Source organism: Ovis aries, chromosome 20 (assembly GCF_016772045.2).
Source record: "Ovis aries strain OAR_USU_Benz2616 breed Rambouillet chromosome 20, ARS-UI_Ramb_v3.0, whole genome shotgun sequence".
Classification (NCBI taxonomy): Eukaryota; Metazoa; Chordata; class Mammalia; order Artiodactyla; family Bovidae; genus Ovis; species Ovis aries.
This window is the reverse complement of record NC_056073.1, coordinates 44,579,348-44,599,533: the sequence shown is the minus strand read 5'-3', so window position 1 is coordinate 44,599,533 and position 20,186 is coordinate 44,579,348. Positions and strand designations below refer to the sequence as shown.

Below are 20,186 nucleotides of genomic sequence, written 5' to 3'. Positions count from 1 at the left end.
GAAAACGGGACATTTTGCCAAAAGCAATTAGAACTGTAGTTAATAGATGAGACTAATTTAGAAGTCTTCACTCAGGAAAAGCGACTACAGTCTTTGGACGCTCCGTTCTCATCAGAATTCTCAAAAACTGTTATCTGAAGTTGTTCTTACCTGAAGCTGTTGCACCAAGTGGTGCTAAGTGTATCCTCTGGCCAGCTGACCCCACTTCTTTTTTGAAAAAGGAAGGAATATATCCTGACTGATTGTAAGGAGCATAACTTCCAAGATTTCCTAGTGATGTATCATAAAGTTTCAGAGTCAAAAGGTTAATACTTTAAAGCACCGGAGAGTAACTTTGATTAAACCACTACTAATGCTAACTTCTACTTGAAGGGCATCCTCTATATTTCATGCGAGGTACTACGAGCTTACAGGCAGTCACTCCCGATCAGTCTGCATAACAACCCCCTTAGAGGCATGTTACCCACGCCTGACCTGGCCAAGTTCTCACAGTAAGTGATCAAGATCGAACGTGAACCCAAAAGGTCACCCTGAACGCCCCTGGGCTTGTATGACTCTAGTTCGTGACCTGAGAGTGGGTTTCCTCCCAGGAAGCCCCCGTCCCTCTGGGCACTTCATCATCTTGTGGAATCACCCTGACGAGTGCACCTGTCCTCATAGGGGTTGTTCGGACTGAGCGAGGTGGATCCGGAGCGCTTAGCACAGGACCTGCTGTCCACGTGTCAGCCGTCATCACCCTCCATCGCTATCAGTGAAAATACTCTCAGTTATTTCCAGCAGATTTGCTTGATTTCTATAGACTGTCATAATTTAAGAAGACAAGCGTAGAGCTTTTTCGAGAGCAAGTTGCGCTTAGAAGCCCAATGACTGAAGAAGGAGGCCACTCGCGGTGTGGATGCTCCCGTCTCTGCTAGTCCTGATCTGACCCCTGGAAGCAGGTGCCCTTGGCCGTCACAGGGCCCTCTTCTGACAAGGTTTGGGATAGATGTTGAGAGGCACATTGGACAGGAGATTCAAAGGATACACCGTACCCATCTACCATGCCCAGAAATTACCTTGTGGGTCCTCTAATTTTTCAGGGAAACTTTCATTGCATGATAGCTTTTCAATGGGTTTGATTATGCTTTCTTCTAAAGAGAAGGCAGACAGAAGGAAAGAATGAACAAGGAGGAGACTGTTAACAGGAAAAGCAGAGGAAAAAATGGATTCCATGATTAGTGAAAAGATCCATAGAGAAATCTTAAAAGGAGAGTATGTTTTCTGTGCAGTCACCGCTTTCATTTGCTGGCGATCATCTATTCCCCTGAGGCTCAGAGCTGTGGGGCTGTCGTTCGACAGTATTCAACCAGTCGGCCCACCGAATACTATTTTTAAGTAACTGAGAAAAAACGAAGCAAATCACAGTGCTGCAGTGTCGGACATCTCAGCACTGTTAGCTGGATAAGTTGAGTCTCCACAGCATGGAGAAAGCTTGTGAGCTATCCAGAGTGTGTGAAGGCACTCAGAACTCAGCTGCTACAACAGTGCCCCTCACCCTCTTGATCCAATGCCACCTACATTTCCTTCTGAAAAAGAGCTCACTTTCAGCTGCTATCTAAAATGTTTCATCGTAAGTCTTAGCAATGCCAAAGGATGTACCTTCTGGCATAGTGTGATTATAGACATTTAAAAATAAACTATTACATCTCTCTCTTAAATACAACCAATGGAATCTAAATACCATAGTGATTTTACCCTCACCAATACTGACTTAAGAAATATGTGACCGCAGTCCTTTGTGGCAGGTAGAGAATTTCGCATGAATCTCTCTTCTCTCTAAAATTTTATTTTTATTCATAGGTCAACTCATTTTATCCAAACATGTTAGATTTAAAAGTCTTTAACCAGTCAAAAATATGTATAGACTAAAACTTTAAAAAAGGGTCTCGTAACCAACCATAAGTATATTAAAATACTTTTTTTCTGTATTAGTTAGAATGATTCATTGTATATAATTAATCAAAAAGGTGAATATTATAAAACTTGATTATTAAAAATGAAAGGCTGAATTTCTTTTGAAATTCATCTCTTAATGAGAAAGATAGAACCTTATACAAGTGGTTCATGTATCCATAAATAAATACAGCATGCTCAGTCCTGTCTGGCTCCATGGACTATAGCCCGCCAGGCTCCTCTGGCCATGGGATCTCCCAGGCAAGAATACTGGAGTGGGTTGTCATGCTCTCCTCCAGGGGATCTTCCCAACCCAGAGATTGAGCTCCCATCTCCTGCATTGCAGATGGATTCTTTACTGCTGAGCCACCAGGGAATCCCAAATAAATATTATTTATTGCTAAAATCAGAATTCAGCTTCAATTTTTTTTTAAGGTGGGAAGTAACAAGAAATCTCTAGAAATCTCATAAATGCATAGTAGGAAATGAGAGGTGTTTAGTTACGGCTTTATGACTATAGTCTTTGAACTCTGTTCAGAGTTATCAAATATCACACAGTGATCTCATAGAAAATGATCTAAAATTTTTTAAAATTTTATGCTGGAGTACAGTGGCGCTAATACAATACTGTATTAGTTTTAAGAATGATTTTTAATTATCATTCAGCTGTAACTCGGGTTCACCTTCCATTCTTTTACAAGAACTGGAAACCACTTAACTTAAAAAGAATCTGTCCCCCAGTCATCAGAGGGACTCACTGTCTCAACACTGACACCAAGACATCAAATTAGCCCTTTGACTGGCACCCCAGATATTTCACACTTGAGTGGTGGGTGTGAGAGTGGTGACAAGTCTTTTCTTTTGTAAAACAGGAGAAAAGAGACCCCTGCTCAGGCAGATCTGTTTTAGGAAAGGACCCACAGAGAAGTTAAGATCTAGCAAGTGATTTCCTGAAAACTCTCCGTGCTGAGGACCAGCTGGAAATCCTCCTTTGCTCGCAAAGGCATCCTGGTTGGAAGAAGGCAGCCACAGTACATTTAAAAGTAAAAATCTGCAGAAGGAGAACAACGTAAATTCATACTTCGGATGCAGTCATGCTTTACCTGCGTTATTCCTTCTGAAAGCAAGTTCTGCCCCCAAGGATCCCAGTGACTTAGGAAACAACTGGTTGTTCCAGACATATGGGTTCATATCCTTTCCACTGGCAACCAGGGACACGTTCTTGGGGTTTACACCTTAGAAAGACAAAACAGTCATTTCAGAGGTTAGAATGTGATCGTAAACTTGAAGGGAAAATAAACATTAAAACTAAGACTAGAAATAACTTGGGGGAATGGAAATAAATTTTGGCTGTAGGATAGCAAATACTTGCTATATGGACCCTGACACCTTCCTAACCCTCAATACAATAACCTAGAATCCTCACAGTGTCTTTTAGAAATGTAAATTGGTTTTTTTTAATGCAAATAATAAACAACATTGGACATTTCCTGCTAAATGTTTTGTAAAAACTGAGATGGCACAAAAATCTTCTTCCAAAAGACATTTCCATGTCACTCACTCATTTCGAGTGTGCAATCTATGCCAGACCCTTCTTGGTTGGGTTCAAGCTGGAAAAACATGCTGGATTCAGCTGGAAAAACAGACATGTGGCCAAGAACCCAGGGGAACTGAGAAGCTGGGGAGTTCATGTAAAGATTCATCTGGCAAGCTTATTTGCATGTCAGATACAGTAAAATCTCAACAATTTATTTATGATTTTCCAAAATCTGGGAACGGTGGAATCAGCCTTCGTTGCCCAGTGGTCAGAGGGTATCGGTTTAATATGTTTTAAAGAGATTTGAACACTTCCTGAACTTATTGTCTTTTTACTGATAAATAAATTTGGTTCAGTTTAGGAGACACCAGAGACATCACACTGTCTAAGCCTCTGGGTCATACGTGTAGGGTTTTCTACCCCTAATGTGGTGAGTCAGAAACTGTCCCCAGGTGATACAGGCTCTGGCTTGTCACAAACTGAGCTTCTTGGCAAGGTCTCATGTTTCTGAGACATATAATATCCCTTGTTTTAAAGCCAGAAACACGCCTGGTGGTTCTGACTTGAGCCTCAAGGTTACTTATCATCAGTTCTCTAAGGATACACTCCATCAGGTACATCATTTCCCTTTATTATAGGATGTAGCTCCTTACAGATTTTGGTTTCTAATAAAATACCTACAAATAGAACTACAATAAGCAATTACCCAACAATGAAGAAGATGCACCAAGTAGCAATTACTCAGGTTAAAAACATCTTTAAATATTTACCCACAAAGAAGGTATCAGGTCAGGGGGAAAAACTACAAATCTATCGAGGTGAACATTTTTTATAGTTCAACAAAGAATGGGCCCTGAATAGTCATTTTAATACAATTAGCTGTGCGATACTCCCAGTTCTTAAAAGTACATACATACTACACTATTGAAGGTAACTACTTCAATTCTTTGTCTTTTTAAAGATTTCTGTTTTCTTGGAAATAGACAAAATGTAGAATTTTAAAGCATGTATTAATTTACAGGCTTTTCTAGACCACCTTCTTAAACTGAACGGTCTTAAAGAGAGGCAGAAATCACTCTACTATCATCCGTCCCCTCAAAGGAAATTACAAAGTCAGTTAGCAAATATTTACTGAGCACCTCCCACGTGCCAGGCAGTGTGTGTGGCACTGGGGAAAAGTGGTGAACAGAACACACCCGTCTCTGCCCTTGTGGCTCTTACAGTCTGCTGCTGCTGCTGCTACGTCGCTTCAGTCGTGTCCGACTCTGTGCGACCCCATAGACGGCAGCCCACCAGGCACCCCCATCCCTGGGGTTCTCCAGGCGAGAACACTGGAGTGGGTTGCCATTTCGTTCTCCAGTGCATGAAAGTGAAAGGTGAAAGTGAGGTCGCTCAGTTGTGTCTGACTCTTAGCGACCCCATGGACTGCAGCCCAGCAGGCTCCTCCATCCATGAGATTTTTCAGGCAAGAGTACTGGAGTAGGGTGCCATTGCCTTCTCCGCTTACAATCTACTCTGATAAAAAGGGAGACATCAACATCTGTAGAGAAGCAATTAGCAGTGTGGGGATTATTTAGAAGAATCTCATGCCGAGGGGGCAAAAAAACCACAGAAGCAACTAAGCCAGTCTTTCTTTTAAAAAGGTACTTTAAGGCTGAATGTGAATCAAGCTGGGGACTTGGTAGTGGGTAGGGAGGTGTGTTTCTGGAAGGGAAAGAACCTGGGGCCAATCGCAAGGACGGAGGGGGGTGGGGGGAACGGGACGTGGCCTGAATGGGGCTGGATCGAGGGGCGAGTGGGCAGCAGATCCCAGAATTCGTGTCTTGCTAAGAAATTGAAAATACAGTTGGGAGGGGGCACATACAGAAATGACACAGGACACTGGATTCTCCAGGGGGAAGGAAGGACTGTATGTAATAATGAGACTCGAGAAGGATCCACCAGAGCCGGGTTTCAAAAGTGCCAGAACCAGGAATGAGACCAGAGGGCATTGCAGAGATGGTTAGCATGCCCTCCATACACTCTATTGGCAACAACTACCTTGAGATCATTAAGGACCTAAGGCTTACAGGGTGAGCTGATGACCGCAGTCCCACTGTAAGTAACAAAACCCAACCTCAGAGTCGCGCTCCAGTACACAGCCAGTCAGCAGCAGGTCGGTAACTAAGACTCTCGCGTCTCTCTCCCTGAAGGCCAGTGTCACAGATCTGCCAGTCCTTGTAGTATAAATGTCATGCTGCCCTGAAATTATATGGCACATTTCGGGAGCTCCCATCATCCTGAAGGTTGAAACTTAATAAGACCTTAATACTTGGCTTTATGGTTGGGGAAAAAAAAAAAAGGCGGGGCCCAAAGGTAATATTCTCTGTTGTTCCTGAAGATATTCAACAAGTAACTATGGACCATAAATGAATGTCAAAGATCACTTCTTTGTGTATCTGTTCTCTGCTGGCTCACAGTAAGTGCTCAATAAAGGTTTGTCCAAGTGACTGAGCAGAGCTCAATTCTAGTTTCAATTCTCACCCAGCTCTAGAGGGGCCGTCTTTGAGACAGAATGTGTCAGAACAGGGTACAGTAAGGCTCAGGTGTAGCATTTTAATTTTGAGTGTTTCTTCAATTCAGTTCAGTCGCTCAGTCGTGTCTGACTCTTTGTGACCCCATGAATTGCAGCACGCCAGGGCTCCCTGTCCTTCACCAACTCCCGGAGTTCACTCAGACTCACGTCCATCGAGTCAGTGATGCCATCCAGCCATCTCATCCTCCGTTGTCCCCTTCTCCTCCTGCCCCCAATCCCTCCCAGCATCAGGGTCTTTTCCAATGAGTCAACTCCTCGCATGAGGTGGCCAAAGTATTGGAGTTTTAGCTGTAGCATCAGTTCTTCCAATGAATACCCAGGACTAGTCTCCTTCAGAATGGACTGGTTGGATCTCCTTGCAGTCCAAGGGACTCTCAAGAGTCTTCTCCAACACCACAGTTCAAAAGCATCAATTCTTCAGTGCTCAGCTTTCTTCACAGTCCAACTCTCACATCCATACATGACTACTGGAAAAACCATAGCTTCAGCTAGATGGACCTTTGTTGGCAAAGTTATGTCTCTGCTTTTGAATATGCTATCTAGGTTGGTCATAACTTTCCTGCCAGGGAGTAAGCATCTTTTAATTTCATGGCTGCAATCACCATCTGCAGTGATTTTGGAGCCCCCAAAAATAAAGTCTGACACTGTTTCCACTCTTTCCCCATCTATTTCCCATGAAGTGATGGGGCCAGATGCCATGATCTTAGTATTCTGAATGTTGAGCTTTAAGCCAACTTTTTCACTCTCCTCTTTCACTTTCATCAAGAGGCTTTTTAGTTCCTCTTCACTTTCTGCCATAACGGTGGTGTCATCTCCATATCTGAGGTTATTGATATTTCTCCCAGCAATCTTGATTCCAGCTTGTGCTTCCTCCAGCCCAGCATTTCTCATGATGTACTCTGCATATAAGTTAAATAAGCAGGGTGACAATATGCAGCCTTGACGTACTCCTTTTCCTATTTGGAACCAGTCTGTTGTTCCATGTCCAGTTCTAACTGTTGCCTCCTGACCTGCATACAGGTTTCTCAAGAGGCAAGTCAGGTGGTCTGGTATTCCCATCTCTCTCAGAATTTCCCACAGTTTATTGTGATCCACACGGTCAAAGGCTTTGGCATAGTCAATAAAGCAGAAATAGATGTTTTCCTGGAACTCTCTTGCTTTGTCCATGATCCAGCAGATGTTGGCAATTTGATCTCTGGTTCCTCTGCCTTTTATAAAACCAGTGTGAACATCTGGTTCACATACTGCTGAAGCCTGGCTTGGAGAATTTTGAGCATTACTTTACTGGTGTGTAAGATGAGTGCAATTGTGCAGTAGTTTGAGCATTCTTTGGCATTGCCTTTCTTTGGGATTGGAATGAAAACTGACCTTTTCCAGTCCTGTGGCCACTGCTGAGTTTTCCAAATTTGCTGGCATATTGAGTGCAGCACTTTCACAGCATCATCTTTTAGGATTTGAAATAGCTCAACTGGAATTCCATCACCTCCGCTAGCTTTGTTCGTAGTGATGCTTCCTAAGGCCCACTTGACTTCACATTCCAGGATGTCTGGCTCTAGGTGAGTGATCACACCATCGTGATTATCTGTGTTTCTTAGGCTTCAATTTACAACCATGCTTCTGACCCAGAGTAAGCAGAATCGGTTAGAGCTTTCTGGTTAAAAAGGAAACAATCAGATGGGTCTCAGATACCCTGAAATAACTTGAAGACTACATTAGGAAACAAGCAGAACTGGGAAAAGGGTGTTTAGGATCCATTTATCCTCTGCCCTGGTGGCTCAGACGCTAAAGAATCGGCCTGCAACGCAGGAGACCCGGGTTTGATTCCCCAGTTCGGGAAGATCCCCTGGAGAACGAAATGGCAACCCATTCCAGTATTCTTTCCTGGAGAATCCCATGGACAGAGGAGCCTGGTGGGCTACAGTCCACAGGGTCGCAGAGTCGGAGATGACGGAGCCACTGATACTATCCTCTGCTAAAACTTTTACAATCGCCTTTCCCACCACCAGAGGGCGAACTTCTATATATAACAATCACTGATTTTATTTCAGCGAGGTTGATTCAATTAAAAAAAAAAAAATGTCCCCCAGGAATCTGTGTTCTGAAAACTTTGTTACACCCCTGCTCTTGCAGTCAGAACAGAACCTCCTCATGGTTTCAACACCAAAACTGACAGTGACTGGGGCCTTTGCACCTTTCCAAAGTGCACCCTTTCTTATGGTCTCAATTCCCCCTCCTCTCACTGTGGTCCTAAGGACTTCAGTCCCAGAACAAGTCATCGCCCTCTCTACCCAGATAGGGGCAGCGGCCCCGCGACCAGTCCCCTGACCCTTTTTGAGCCCCTAAGCGGGGTCTACCTAGCAGCTAGATGATCTTTTAAAAGCACACATCAGATTGTTTAGGGAACATATATAAATTCTATCTCTTAAAAAAAAAACCAAACTTGTAATGGAACTGCAGAATTGTCTGAATAAAGTTTTGCATATACTGAAGGCACAGCTTTGGTGGGGAGGGCGGTGTTTTCTCTAGCACACTCATCATCTTGATTTGTGCCTCCCAGGTGTTTCTTGAGCCCATTTCACAGAGGCAGAAGGTCCAGAACAGTGCCTGGTGACAGGCTGGGCCAGCGGAAGGCTGCAACGGCAGGTTACGGGCGCCCTTTCGTCAAAGACTCAGAGACGCTGGAGCATGACCTGCTAACGTGCTTTTGCCACCAGGAAACATTTGTGGTCTCTACTTACCAGGAAGGTATCTTGATTGTTTCAAATAGTACTGTTTGGCCGTGGAAGCAGCTGACAGTTCCGAATCTGATTTCAGGGTAACAGCAGCAGGTAAGCTCTTGTTTTCCCTTGTTGAGTAGCTGGAGCCCGCGGGCACCGACTCTGGAAGCCTCGAAAGTCAACATGAAGGGATGTCACCGGGTGAAGAACAGCAAGGTGACGCCGCTCGGCGCTCCCCCACCCTCTGCACACCTTTTCAGACCTGCCAGTGGTTTCCATCAGCGTCCTTTGGCCGATAAGACACCCCTGAGTGTCAACTCCGGCTGAGCGGAGACCCAGCAGTGCACAGAAATCATTCCCAATACTGGACAGCATGCAGCACAAAGATTTTAGAACTAAGCTGCAATCGCCCTGTGCACAGTGCCTTTCCGGTTTTTTTGTTTTGTTTTGTTTTGTTTTTGTCTACACCTGCGGCAGCTGTGGGTTCAGGATGTGGCAAGATGTTGTGTTGAAAGGGGAGAGACTCTCAGCCGTGTCCACCTGTCTACTCCGGGGGTGCGGCCCCACGAGGGTGTTGGGACACGCTTTGGGCCGGGCTAAGGAGGGCTGCAGTGGGAAGAAGGGCTAGGAGAGATCCCAGACGAAACTTCCAGCGAGCCTAATGCCCTGCAGGGAAATAACGCGTTTGCAAGACATGCAGGGTCCCAGGAGAAGGGACCCACGCTGCCCGCCGCGTCCGCCTCCCCAGCCCCAGTTCGGCGCCAGAATGCAGGCCTTCGGTGTGCCGGCCTGGCTCTGACTAGCGCAGAGGCCATTTTCTCCGAGCAGCGGCCATCGCTGCCAGAGGAGATGGCTGTGATTTTGGGGTTTTTTTGCTGCCTGTTGCTCTGAGTGTGGCCCTTCACCACAACCTTCTCCCCGCTCCTCTGTGGAGGCCTGGCCGCTCTTGTCACCTGTCTGACCCCAGGCCTCCGTGCTCACCCCCGGGAGATCCCTACTCACCCACTCGACCCCCTGAGAGATGGACACTGGGGTGACTGGCCCTCTCTGAACCACTGGCCACAGCTTTGGGGGTGGCCCTGAACACAGGGAGACCCTTCATGAGAAACAGCCCACTGGAGGTTCAAGAGGGAGGGGACACACATATTCATGTTGATATCGGGCAGAAACCATCACGATATTGTACAGTAATTATCTTCCAATTAAAAATTTAAAAAGAGACTGCTAGAGATATCAAGCTTTCAAGAAAAGTCCAGAAAACAAGCAAAAATGTTCAGAGCAGCAAGCAACTGATCCACTCTGAACACCACCGGCAGAGGAAACCGTGACCTTTATAGGTTGTGCTTGGCTTTTTGCAGAGGTGTGTGGGCTTCAAAGGGCCATAATGGTGGATCATAATTCAGAGGGGCACACTCAACGCTGAACGTGATAACCCCGCACCCCACACCCTCAGCCAGTGATCCTGAGACTCGTTCCTGTGCGGAGTCAGGGATCTAAACTTCCCCAGAGGGAAGCGCAGAGATCTGGGTTTGAGAGAAGAAAACACCACCAAGCTACTTCTTACCTTTTGCCATCTACACTCATTTGCGCTTAATGAGTAGAGTCAAGTTGACGCGGGCTGAAAATATAGGTTCACGTGAGACATCCCTTACCGAAACGGAGACTCCTTTCTCCTCGTCTCCTTGGACAAGCCCATGCTTGGCTTCTTGGAATGGGAGGCTCCAAAGTCGCCGTCCTCCAGGTCTGCCCAGCCGTCTCCAGCCTTGAACACGGCCTGGCCCCAGCGCCTCCGGGCGCCTTTGTGGCCCAAGGCGCCGCCCGGCTTCTGTGGTGGGAAAGCAGCATCGCCGTCTTTAATCGGGGGCCGAGGGCCTACTGTGTGCAGGCTGTCACATTCGGTGCTGCCTGTCCCCGTCCTCAAGGGGCTTTCCACAGAGTTAAGGAGACACACTGGTACACAGTGTTTTAAGATGCTGACAGAGACAGCGCAGGTTAAAACGTGTGATAGGATGTTGAGAAAGATCTCTGTGAACCTGGCTTGCGGGAGGCTTGAGTACTTAGGTTCAGAGCTGAGTCTTTGTTGACGTGTCATCTAGAAAACTGCCGTGGGTGGCTTTTTGGGCAAATGACCTAATTTTTCAAAGCCTTAGTTTCCTTCCCCTTAAACGGTGGTGGGGGCGGGGGTGGAGAGGGGGATACAGTGTTTATATCTTAGTGTTTTGGGATTTGATACTAAAATATATCAAAAGTTTTTAGCAGAGGCCCTTGCACGTATGGGCTTCCCTGGTGGCTCAGCTGGTTAAGAATCCGCCTGCAATACGGGAGACCTGGGTTTGATCCCTGGTGTGGGGAAGATCCCCTGGAGAAAAGAAAGGCTACCCACTCCAGCATTCTGGCCTGGAGAATTCCATGGACTGTATAGTCCATGGGGTCACAAAGAGTTGGACACGACTGAGTGACGTTCACTTTCTTGCACGTAAGTGTGACTGTATTAGGTATGTTAGGTATTGTTGTTGTTGTTGTTATTCTACAGTTTGGAGAAGGAAATGGATGAAGTGTGTCTCTTTAACAGAGAAGTGTCAGTGGGTGTCTGGGGAGAAAAGGTAGACGGAGTCGAGTGGAGTGGATGTGCTGCGCTGTCGGAGGACGAGGCTGTAAAGACAGACGGGTGCTCTGTGATGCAGGGCCTTCCATGAATCCCTAAGATGTGGCAGCTGTCCTCTGGGCCATGGAGAACGCTAAAAAAGTGATGTGATAAAGGCCCCCTTTGGGAAAGGTCAGGCTCCTCAGAGAGGAGGCCTTTGCAGCTAGAGTGGCATGCAGTGACAAGGACCGCGGATTCGTCGTGGCTGGAATGCTCAAGAAAGCACACACTTCTGTTAACAAGGAATAGAAGGTCTGGACTCTGTGTCTTTCTGAACAGAGGTCAAGGTGAGTGTGGCAGACACTGCTGGTTGCCCCCTCAGTAGCCACCCTCCTCTGTCTCCTTACTAGGATTCTCTTCTGGGTGGCAGTCTGCCCATGTTAAATACCTAAAAAAAAATGCCAGCCTCCCTCACAGCTCTGTGTACCCAGGGGACACGACCTAGCCAGTGAGATGAAGTGCCCATCTGTTGGGAGGGGATCCCAGGAGGACCAGCGTTAGGCTCTGCCGGTGGCGTGCTCCTGTGTGTTTCACTCTTCCCCTTGGGGACAGCAGATGCAACCCCAGGAGCCATCTGTGGGACCATCTGTGGGACCAGGAGCCTCCTGCTGAGCGTGGTGGTAGGGACGGGGAGACAGGGCAGTCCGGTGCCCTTTACAAGTGGCACGAGCCCTGGCTGGCCCACCACCCACCTTCTTGCTATCAGAGAAAAACACCCCTCCTGGTTTAAGCTACAAGGGGTCAGGTTCTGTCTTAAGTCACCGAGTGTGATCCTACAGGACACAGAGAAGGAGAGGCAGGCATGACTTCGCAGTGTGAGCCCAGCTGCCTCAGAGGGGTGGCTCCGTTAATAAGGAATGAGGAAGAAGACCTAGGCTGGGGCAGACAATGAGGCGGTTTTATTCAGATTGACGTGGGTGTTCTGGGGCTCATGGAAACTGAGAAATCCACAAGGTGACTGAAAATTGGGAATTTGGAAGCAAGGTCAGCAAATTCAGCTGCATTTGAAGCAAGAAGATGCTTAAAGAGTGGATATGCCATTGCTTGAAGCTGACGGTGCCATAGTGATGGGTGATGAACAAAAAGTGGTGTTTGAGAGAGAATGAGCTCCAGACTAAGGAGAACAAGGAGATCCAAAGCCTCAGATGGGCAGAGTTAATCAAAGTTATCCTTGTCTGAGCCTGAGACTCTTATTTCAGTTGAACTCTTATGTTAGGAGCTGCTGAACAACGCCAGTAACATCTAGTCGTCTTATGTCTGAGAAGATTGGAAAAGGGAAAGTATTAATAACTTTTACAAAGTAGCAGGTGGATTTTTACGAACTCTACAGTAGTAAGTTTGGTACCAGCTGAGGGCAAAGACTCTAACAGCAGTTACTAAAAGAGAGAGCACGCTAGGAAAGAAAGGCGGTCAATAGTTCAGGTCACTTTGGGAATGCACACAGGGGGCTGCATAGTGCAAGGCGCTGAGTAGCTATGAATGTGAATTTCCTTTTCTTTCCCTCCCGGTATGAGTCACCATTTTATGTGCCTTTCAAGGAAAAAAAATAGATAACCCTTGATGGCATAAGTGAACACAGCATTCTGGAAACTTTGGTGGTGATTCACCCAGTCTGTATTTCCTACCTGCTATCTGCCATTAGTTCTGGGGAAGGGGAATGAAGGATGGGGAGGGGACTCAGGGGGGAAGTCAGCTATCAGTGAGTGCCGTCCCAGCGGAGCCTGAGAGGGAACTGGGAGTGTGTTTATCCTGGAGAAAGTGGCAGGTAAGGTGACTTTCCAGTATCTGAAGGCTGCCTTTCTGAAAAGCTACAGAAACCAAGGACTTCCCTGGTAGCCTGGTGGTTAAAAATCTGCCTTCAAATGCAGGGGCTGTGGGTTTGATCCCTGGTCTGGGAGCTAAGATTCCACATGTCTCCTGACCAAAACAGAAACAATACTTTAACAAATTCAATAAAGACTTTAAAAAATAGCCCACATTAAAAAAAAAATTTTTTTTTTGAAACCAGATTTTAGTTCACTGTGAGGAAGAACTTTCTAGTAGTCAGAATTGTCCAAAAGGTAATGTGGACTCCTTAAGACCCTCAGGGTGGTTCAAAATCAGTGTGGACATTTATTTATTTATTCATTCAATAGATATTTGTTGAGAATTTACTATGTGCCAGACAGCTTCTCTGTGGCTCAGACGGTAAAGGATCTATCTGCCTGCAATGCAGGAGACCTGGGGTTTGATCCCTGGATCGAGAAGATCCTCTGGAGAAGGGGATGGCCACCCACTGCAGTATTCTTGCCTGGAAAATCCCATGGACAGAGAGCCTGGAGGGCTACAGTCTATGGGGTCACAAAGAGTTGGACAGGACTGAGCGACTCACACTTTGGCTTTTAGACACTGTTCTGGGTTCTGGGTCTGTACTGATCAACGAAACAGACCAACATCTTTTATATCTTCCCTGACACTGAGAGAATGCCTAGAAAGGAAATCCTCGTGGAACCAAACCATCTAAAATGTCATACTGGGCTACTTACGGTGGGCATGCTTTTGACGATACTTGGAAAGAGGGTTGGCGGCCTTTTCTGCTGACTGTGCTGTTTGGGTGCTGGCTGGACACCCACGTTCTGCAGCGGCTGGATAGGCCGCAGTGGCTGGTGGCTGTTCTGCTGCTGGGGAGGTCCGGCAGCCTGGTCGTTTATGTCCGGCAGAGGCTGAGGTTCTGGATCCGCTGCAGATGGCTTTGGTTCAAGTGGTTGCACAAGCTTATTTAAAGGCTGTTTCGATTCCAAATGATGTGAGGGAGGGCCTAATACTTGACCAACTTGAAAATATGGGTGTTTCAATGCCTGTAGCAGCATGGAAGTAACAAATGAAAAATGGTTTCTCCTAAATTTATTGCACATACACTACCATCCGGCGTTGGGCTAGGCATGTATCACTCATCTGGGTAAGTTTCAAAGATTTACAGAGCATCCACCTTTTCCCTTATGTGATGACTTTAAAAAGATACCCAGGAAAAAATAATTTGAGAACTAAGTTTCATTTAAAAATTGAAAAAGTACATGTTAGTAGGAAGAATATAAGACTCACATTCAGTGATTTTTCACATACAGTCAAAGCAAATGGTCTTTTAAAGACTTCGTATGAAAACAAAATCTAGCTTGTAACACTGGCTGAATTTGAAAACCATTCAAACCAGAATGGTAGATACCAATAATAGTTTAGACCCCATAAAGGCATTAAGAGAAATGAGTTAAGAAAGCCTTCTACGTAGTTTGTTTTAAAGGAAAAACTCTAACATTGTATAAAATTCACGGTTATTCTAACTATAACTCCATATTGGCTAGCAATAAAAACAGTTCTAAGAAAGACAATAACAAACACATATGTGTTAAAGCCTATTTTAACAATATACCAGCAAAGAGAAGATTACTTAGGGGATAGAATATAAAAATACTAGTTAAAACGAGAAAGAAAATACTAGTAAAAATGGTCATTCATTGGATCGGTCATCAAACTGCTGCTATTACGTGGAAGTTGGGTGGGGGGACCTGCTGATTGGGTGACACAGTCTTGAGCAGGGGTTCTCAACTGGGGAGACTTTGCTCCTTAGGAGATATCTTTTATTGTCACAGTTCAGGGGATGGTAAGTGCTCCTGGTGTCTAGGCATGCTGCAAAAATGCTGCTAAATATCCTACAATGAACAGGACAGCCCGCCCCCTACCCGTCCCCTCGGCAAAGAATTATTGGGTCAAAAATGTCAGGAATACCAAGGAGTACTTTGGCCACCTGATGCGAAGAGCCAACATCGGAAAAGACCCTGATGCTGGGAAACATTGAAGGTGGGAGGAGAAGGGGACGACAGAGGATGAGATGGTTGAATGGCATCACCGAGTCGATAGACATGAGTTTGAGCAAGCTCTGGGAGTTGGTGAAGGACAGGGGAGCCTGGGGTCACAAAGAGTCGGACACGACTGAGTGACTTAACTACACCAGGGTTGATGACAGTTGGTCCAGAGGCTGTCTGAAGGTTTCTCTGCAGCTCAGCTGAGCATATAGATCTTTGTCAGTATTACATGTCTGGATGGGGAGGGAAGTTCCCAGTTCTAGTGTGTGTGTGTGTGTGTGTGTGTGTGTGTGTGTGTGTGTGTGTTGCTTGAGGGTGGCTCCCTAAGATAACCAAGTCCAGTTCTATTGTGTGTGTGTGTGTGAGTGTGTGTGTGTGTGTGTGTGTGTGTGTGTGTTGGTGGAGGGTGGCTCCTTAAGATAACCAAGTCCAGTTCTCCTGCACCTCCTGCCCTCAGCCAGTCCCCACCCGCCATGTGGAGGCAGAGCCATGACCCACAGTAAACTTCTTAGATGTGCAGGGGCAGAGTTTGAAGGAATAGAGGCAGCATCTAGAACTTAACCTCTCCCTAACTATGTCTCCCTGCTTCCACTGAAAAGCCCGGCACTGAAACAGTGAATAAGAAAGAGGTTAAGGGCAGGGAGGTATGGTTTGGCAGAAGTAGGGGAAAGTTTTATTCTGAGTTTTCCCCTTAGAAACTTCATTCTGTCCCTTACCACACCTCATGCATGTGTTAATTACGCAGACACTGCTTGGTGGAACTCAGCCACTGTAGATGATTAAATACATCCGTGCCTGGCAGCCAGGAGGCAAATTCTGAATCAAGTAGTCCCATTAATTAGCATGTCAGTATTCCTCAGGCAAGAATGTACACATTTATAAGAGTGTGTTTTGCAATGTCAAGGCTTCATCTGTAACTTTCCCCCTTTAAGATACCAGCTACCATCCTTAAAGAAACAGGAAATCTTTAAAAAATAATAACATTTTTTCCTGTTTGTTGAGGAAATACTGATTGCATACAATAAGGAATGTATAGAAAGTTCTCAAGAAGAAATTAAAATTATCTCTAAAGTCAACACCAAAGAGAAAACTACTGCTCACATTTTGATGCTTTTCTTTTCAGTATTTCTTTTTAGTCTTTCATTTACATTATCTTTCATATACATACATATGGTGTGGCCAAAAAAAAATAAGTAAATTGTATTTACTATAAAAAATAATTGCTAAGTGATAGAAATTATAACAGTGAAGGTTCTGGCATAAGATACTTACAGTTGCAGAAGCTGTTAAAGTCTGTAAATACACATATATTTATAAAAAATGAAAACAGAAAAGCCTATTACCGCTCAAAATATATTAAACTATGAGAATTCCTAATAGAAAATGACCCTATTAAAATATTTTGTGACTGTGCCTTTTTCCATTTACCTTACTTAATTAACAGTGTCTCACTTCCACCAATTATTGACTATACAACATTGCACAAATTATGCAATGTCTGAGTTCCTCAGTTTATTTTTAAGCAGTGATAATTGGTGTACCTAATAGAGTTGTTGTGAGGACTGCCAGAAATTTTACATAAAGCCTCTGCTCAATCAGTATTAGTTATTGTCATTAATTAATTATAGTATTACTGTTAAGGACACGAGTACTAGGGTGGCTCAGATGGGAAAGAATCTGCCTGCAATGCCAGAGACCCAGGATGGATCCCTGGGTCGGGAAGATCCCCTAGAGAAGGGAATGGCAACCCACTCCGGTATTCTGGCCTGGAGAACCCCATGGACAGAGGAGCCTGGTGGGCTACAGTCCGTGGGGTCGCAAAGAGTCGGACATGACTGAGTGACTAAGCATACACATGCCAGTACCTTCACTGTTGTAATGACTATCACTTACCAGATTACGGTTTTCTTGTAATAAATACAATTTATTTTTTTGGCCACGCCGTGAGGCATGTGGGACTCTTAGTTCCCCAACCAGGGATGGAACTCGTACCCCTTCCTGTGGTGGAAACGTGGAATCTGAACCACTGGACTGCCAGGAAGTCCCATTACAGATTACTTTAATATTTGATAGGGCAAACTGTCTACCCTTACCACCATCCCCCAAGTTACTTATTCTCATTCAAGTCTGTCTTGGTTATTCTTTCCTATCTGTTCTTCCAGTTGATCTTTAGAAAATATTTTCCCAAATTAAATTTTTAAAAAGCCAAACCATTATTTGGTTTATTTCAACACTTAATGAATAGTTAAATAACAATAAGAACACCATAAAGCCCATAACGACTTTTTAATTTACGCCATTTGCAGATAAAACTGTACTGTTTTTAAAGACCACGTGACACGATTCCTCTGTAGGTGCTGAAGATATAAGTCACAAAGAAGCCAAGGGTGGGTATCACATGCTACCCTCTGTGGGAGCCGGAGAGAGGAGGCTCCATTCCCGTGGAGGGATGACCGTGCTGCGTGGAGGGAACAGGAATCCTCTAAACCGCAGGAGAGCAGCGGAAATTCTACGAGGCTGTCTAACTGAAGAGATGCTGTTTTACCACCGATGACAAGTTGCTTCCTAATTAGCTTGTTCCATGCCTGAATTTTTATCATTAGAGATTGATTCCTTTCAGCCTCAACCTCCGTAGGGTTCCTCATTTGAACCACAAAACACAGAAAATCACAGGAGTGGCTATTTTTTGCAATCCTTCCAAGAATCTTACACGCCTGGAAGTTAATCCATTAGGTACAGTGGGTACCTTAAGTTTTAGGGCTTAATTCTCTTGGTAAAACTCTGGTTGAAAATAGACTTGTCTTTGCAAAGGAAGATACCCCCGATATAGTAAAACCTCAAATTAAAAAAAGAAGAAAAAGCTATACCAAGGAGATTTGTCTTACCTGGCTTGCTGTTGGTCGTTTCTTTGGGTCCCAGTTCAACATTTCAGTCATAAGCTGAATGGCTTCGTTACTGGCATTGGGAATAAGAGTTTTTAGGTTTATAGGAACACACTGGGGAAAGCGGAAATTCATAGAGGATGCAAGCTGGTACCCTTCTGGCCAGTCACTCTGTTGAAAGAATATATAAATTGGGGAGCGACAGCAATAAGAAAATTGTTTTTAGTGATCAGATTAAAACAAACATAGTAACAATATAAAAATCACCCATGTATGATGTGTTGACTCATCAATAAATGTGAAAATGAAATATCTGACGGCATACCTAGCTCAGTGGTACAAACAGTATACACAGAACACTGAATTAAGAGTTAGGAGAGAAAATGAGAAGGCACTTCTATAAATTTCAAAATGTTAATGATGATGGTGATGATGGTGATGATGGTACCCAGGTAAGTTTGAACAACTAAGGACAAGTGATTTACAAAGAGAATAATATTACAAAGATCCTCATTTTATGTTAATGCATTGCCTCCAACGTCAAAAACTGCACACAGCTGGGAAATGACAGTTTTGTTAAACTTTTAATAGCTGCGTTAACTTGTCTAATATTAAGTATGAGGCACACACCCAAGTAAGGTGTAATTATATATATTTAAACTTATTAAATAAAATAAGTACAGCTCGGAAAGTGAAGTCTAGCTGAGTGCAATAGTTAATTGAAAAGTCCTCATTTCAAGAAATTAAATATCTGTGGCAGAGGTATATAAAAGTAAACAAGAAAAGGTTAAGAGAATATAAAATCTAGGACACTCGGTATTAATAAGTTGATTCCAATGGACATTCACGGAACAAGGAGGAAAGATTCTGAGCAAGGATGTCTCTGTAGCCATCACCTGATCATTTGCTCAAAGTTAAATATATAGAACTCTAAATATAGAAAACCTTCCCTTATATTCTTCAAGGGAGGCAAGCACCATTTTTCCACAACCTGATAGAATTCTAGCTTCTGCAATCCTCATTCCATCCCAACTTAAAAAAAAAAAAGATTATAAGAAAATGAACCGTTAAAGCATAAGCCTATTTGAAAAATTCAAATACCAGCTAGCTTGCCAAAGGTTACAAATAATGAAAAGTTACAACAACTTAGGGACAAGAGTACTTACTTTTTTAGGAGTCCCTAAAACCTGGCAAATTTTAAAGATTTCATCGACCTCACTTGTCCCTGGGAAAAGTGGTCTTAATGTATACAGTTCAGCCATTATACTGCCGACAGCCCACACGTCGATGGGAGAGCTGTAAGCTGAAGATCTTAATAAAACCTCAGGAGCGCGATACCTATGGAAAGAGAACACAAAATCGAACAGGCCATTTGGGGTGTCGTTTCTGAGACGGAGGGACAGCAGGCTCCCGTTTTGTTTGGTTGTGCATTTCAATCAACGACTGGGCGTTAAATGCCTTTGTGTGTATCAGGCCTCTGCGCAGTGTGTTGGGTTTCTATTGGAGCAGATTTTTCCTGACCACAAACATGTAGCAGAGCTTGAGACAAATATCAGTGAAATGTCCAAGTGACCTAAGATAGGAACTCCAACAAACAGATGTGAAAATGCTATATAATGTGCTAAGGAAAGAGGGGAAGCTCTGAATGGAAGTAGATATATCCTGAATGGGAACAGCTATGTAATTTTACAATGCATTACATCCTGATACATTCATATGAAGGACAGAAAACAAAAGATTAACAAAGATTATCCCTGAGTAGCGAGCTTTTTTCCCCTCTTTTTTAAGTTTATTTTATTCAAGTATAGTGATTTACAATGTTGTGTTAATGGCTGCTGAATAGCAAAGTGATTCAGTTATATGTGTACACATTCTTTTTCATAGTCATTATGGTTTCTCATGGGATACTGAGTATATCCTGTGCTTATTTATCCTTTTTTTTTTTTTTTTGCTTATCAGTTTGAAAGCAGCAGTTCCTCAACTGACTCAATTCCCTTAATTGATAATATAGTATATTCACAGAGTTGTGTATCCATCATCACAATCAACTTGAGAACATT

The 20,186-nt window shown here is 44.3% G+C and overlaps 1 protein-coding gene across 6 annotated transcripts in view; it reads right to left on the bottom strand.

The window, feature by feature from the left end:
• MAK (male germ cell associated kinase) overlaps positions 1–20,186 on the bottom strand; it is a 50,354-nt gene that overhangs the window by 5,775 nt on the left and 24,393 nt on the right. For 4 of the 6 annotated variants that reach the window (XR_009597663.1, XM_060403512.1, XM_012101298.5 and 1 more), the window contains exons 7-13: positions 19,293–19,464; positions 18,130–18,297; positions 13,931–14,242; positions 10,414–10,586; positions 8,783–8,931; positions 3,036–3,167; positions 151–270 (exon numbers count right to left, since the gene is read on the bottom strand). Coding sequence is in view for 5 of the 6 variants with exons in the window: in XM_060403512.1 (XP_060259495.1) it covers positions 151–270; positions 3,036–3,167; positions 8,783–8,931; positions 10,414–10,586; positions 13,931–14,242; positions 18,130–18,297; positions 19,293–19,464 (1,226 nt within the window). In the remaining variant the exon portion in view is untranslated. Of the gene's footprint in view, positions 1–150; positions 271–1,055; positions 1,131–3,035; positions 3,168–8,782; positions 8,932–10,413; positions 10,587–13,930; positions 14,243–18,129; positions 18,298–19,292; positions 19,465–20,186 lie in introns of all 6 variants that reach the window. The other 2 variants (XM_042236839.2, XM_060403513.1) reach the window with 2 other exon arrangements.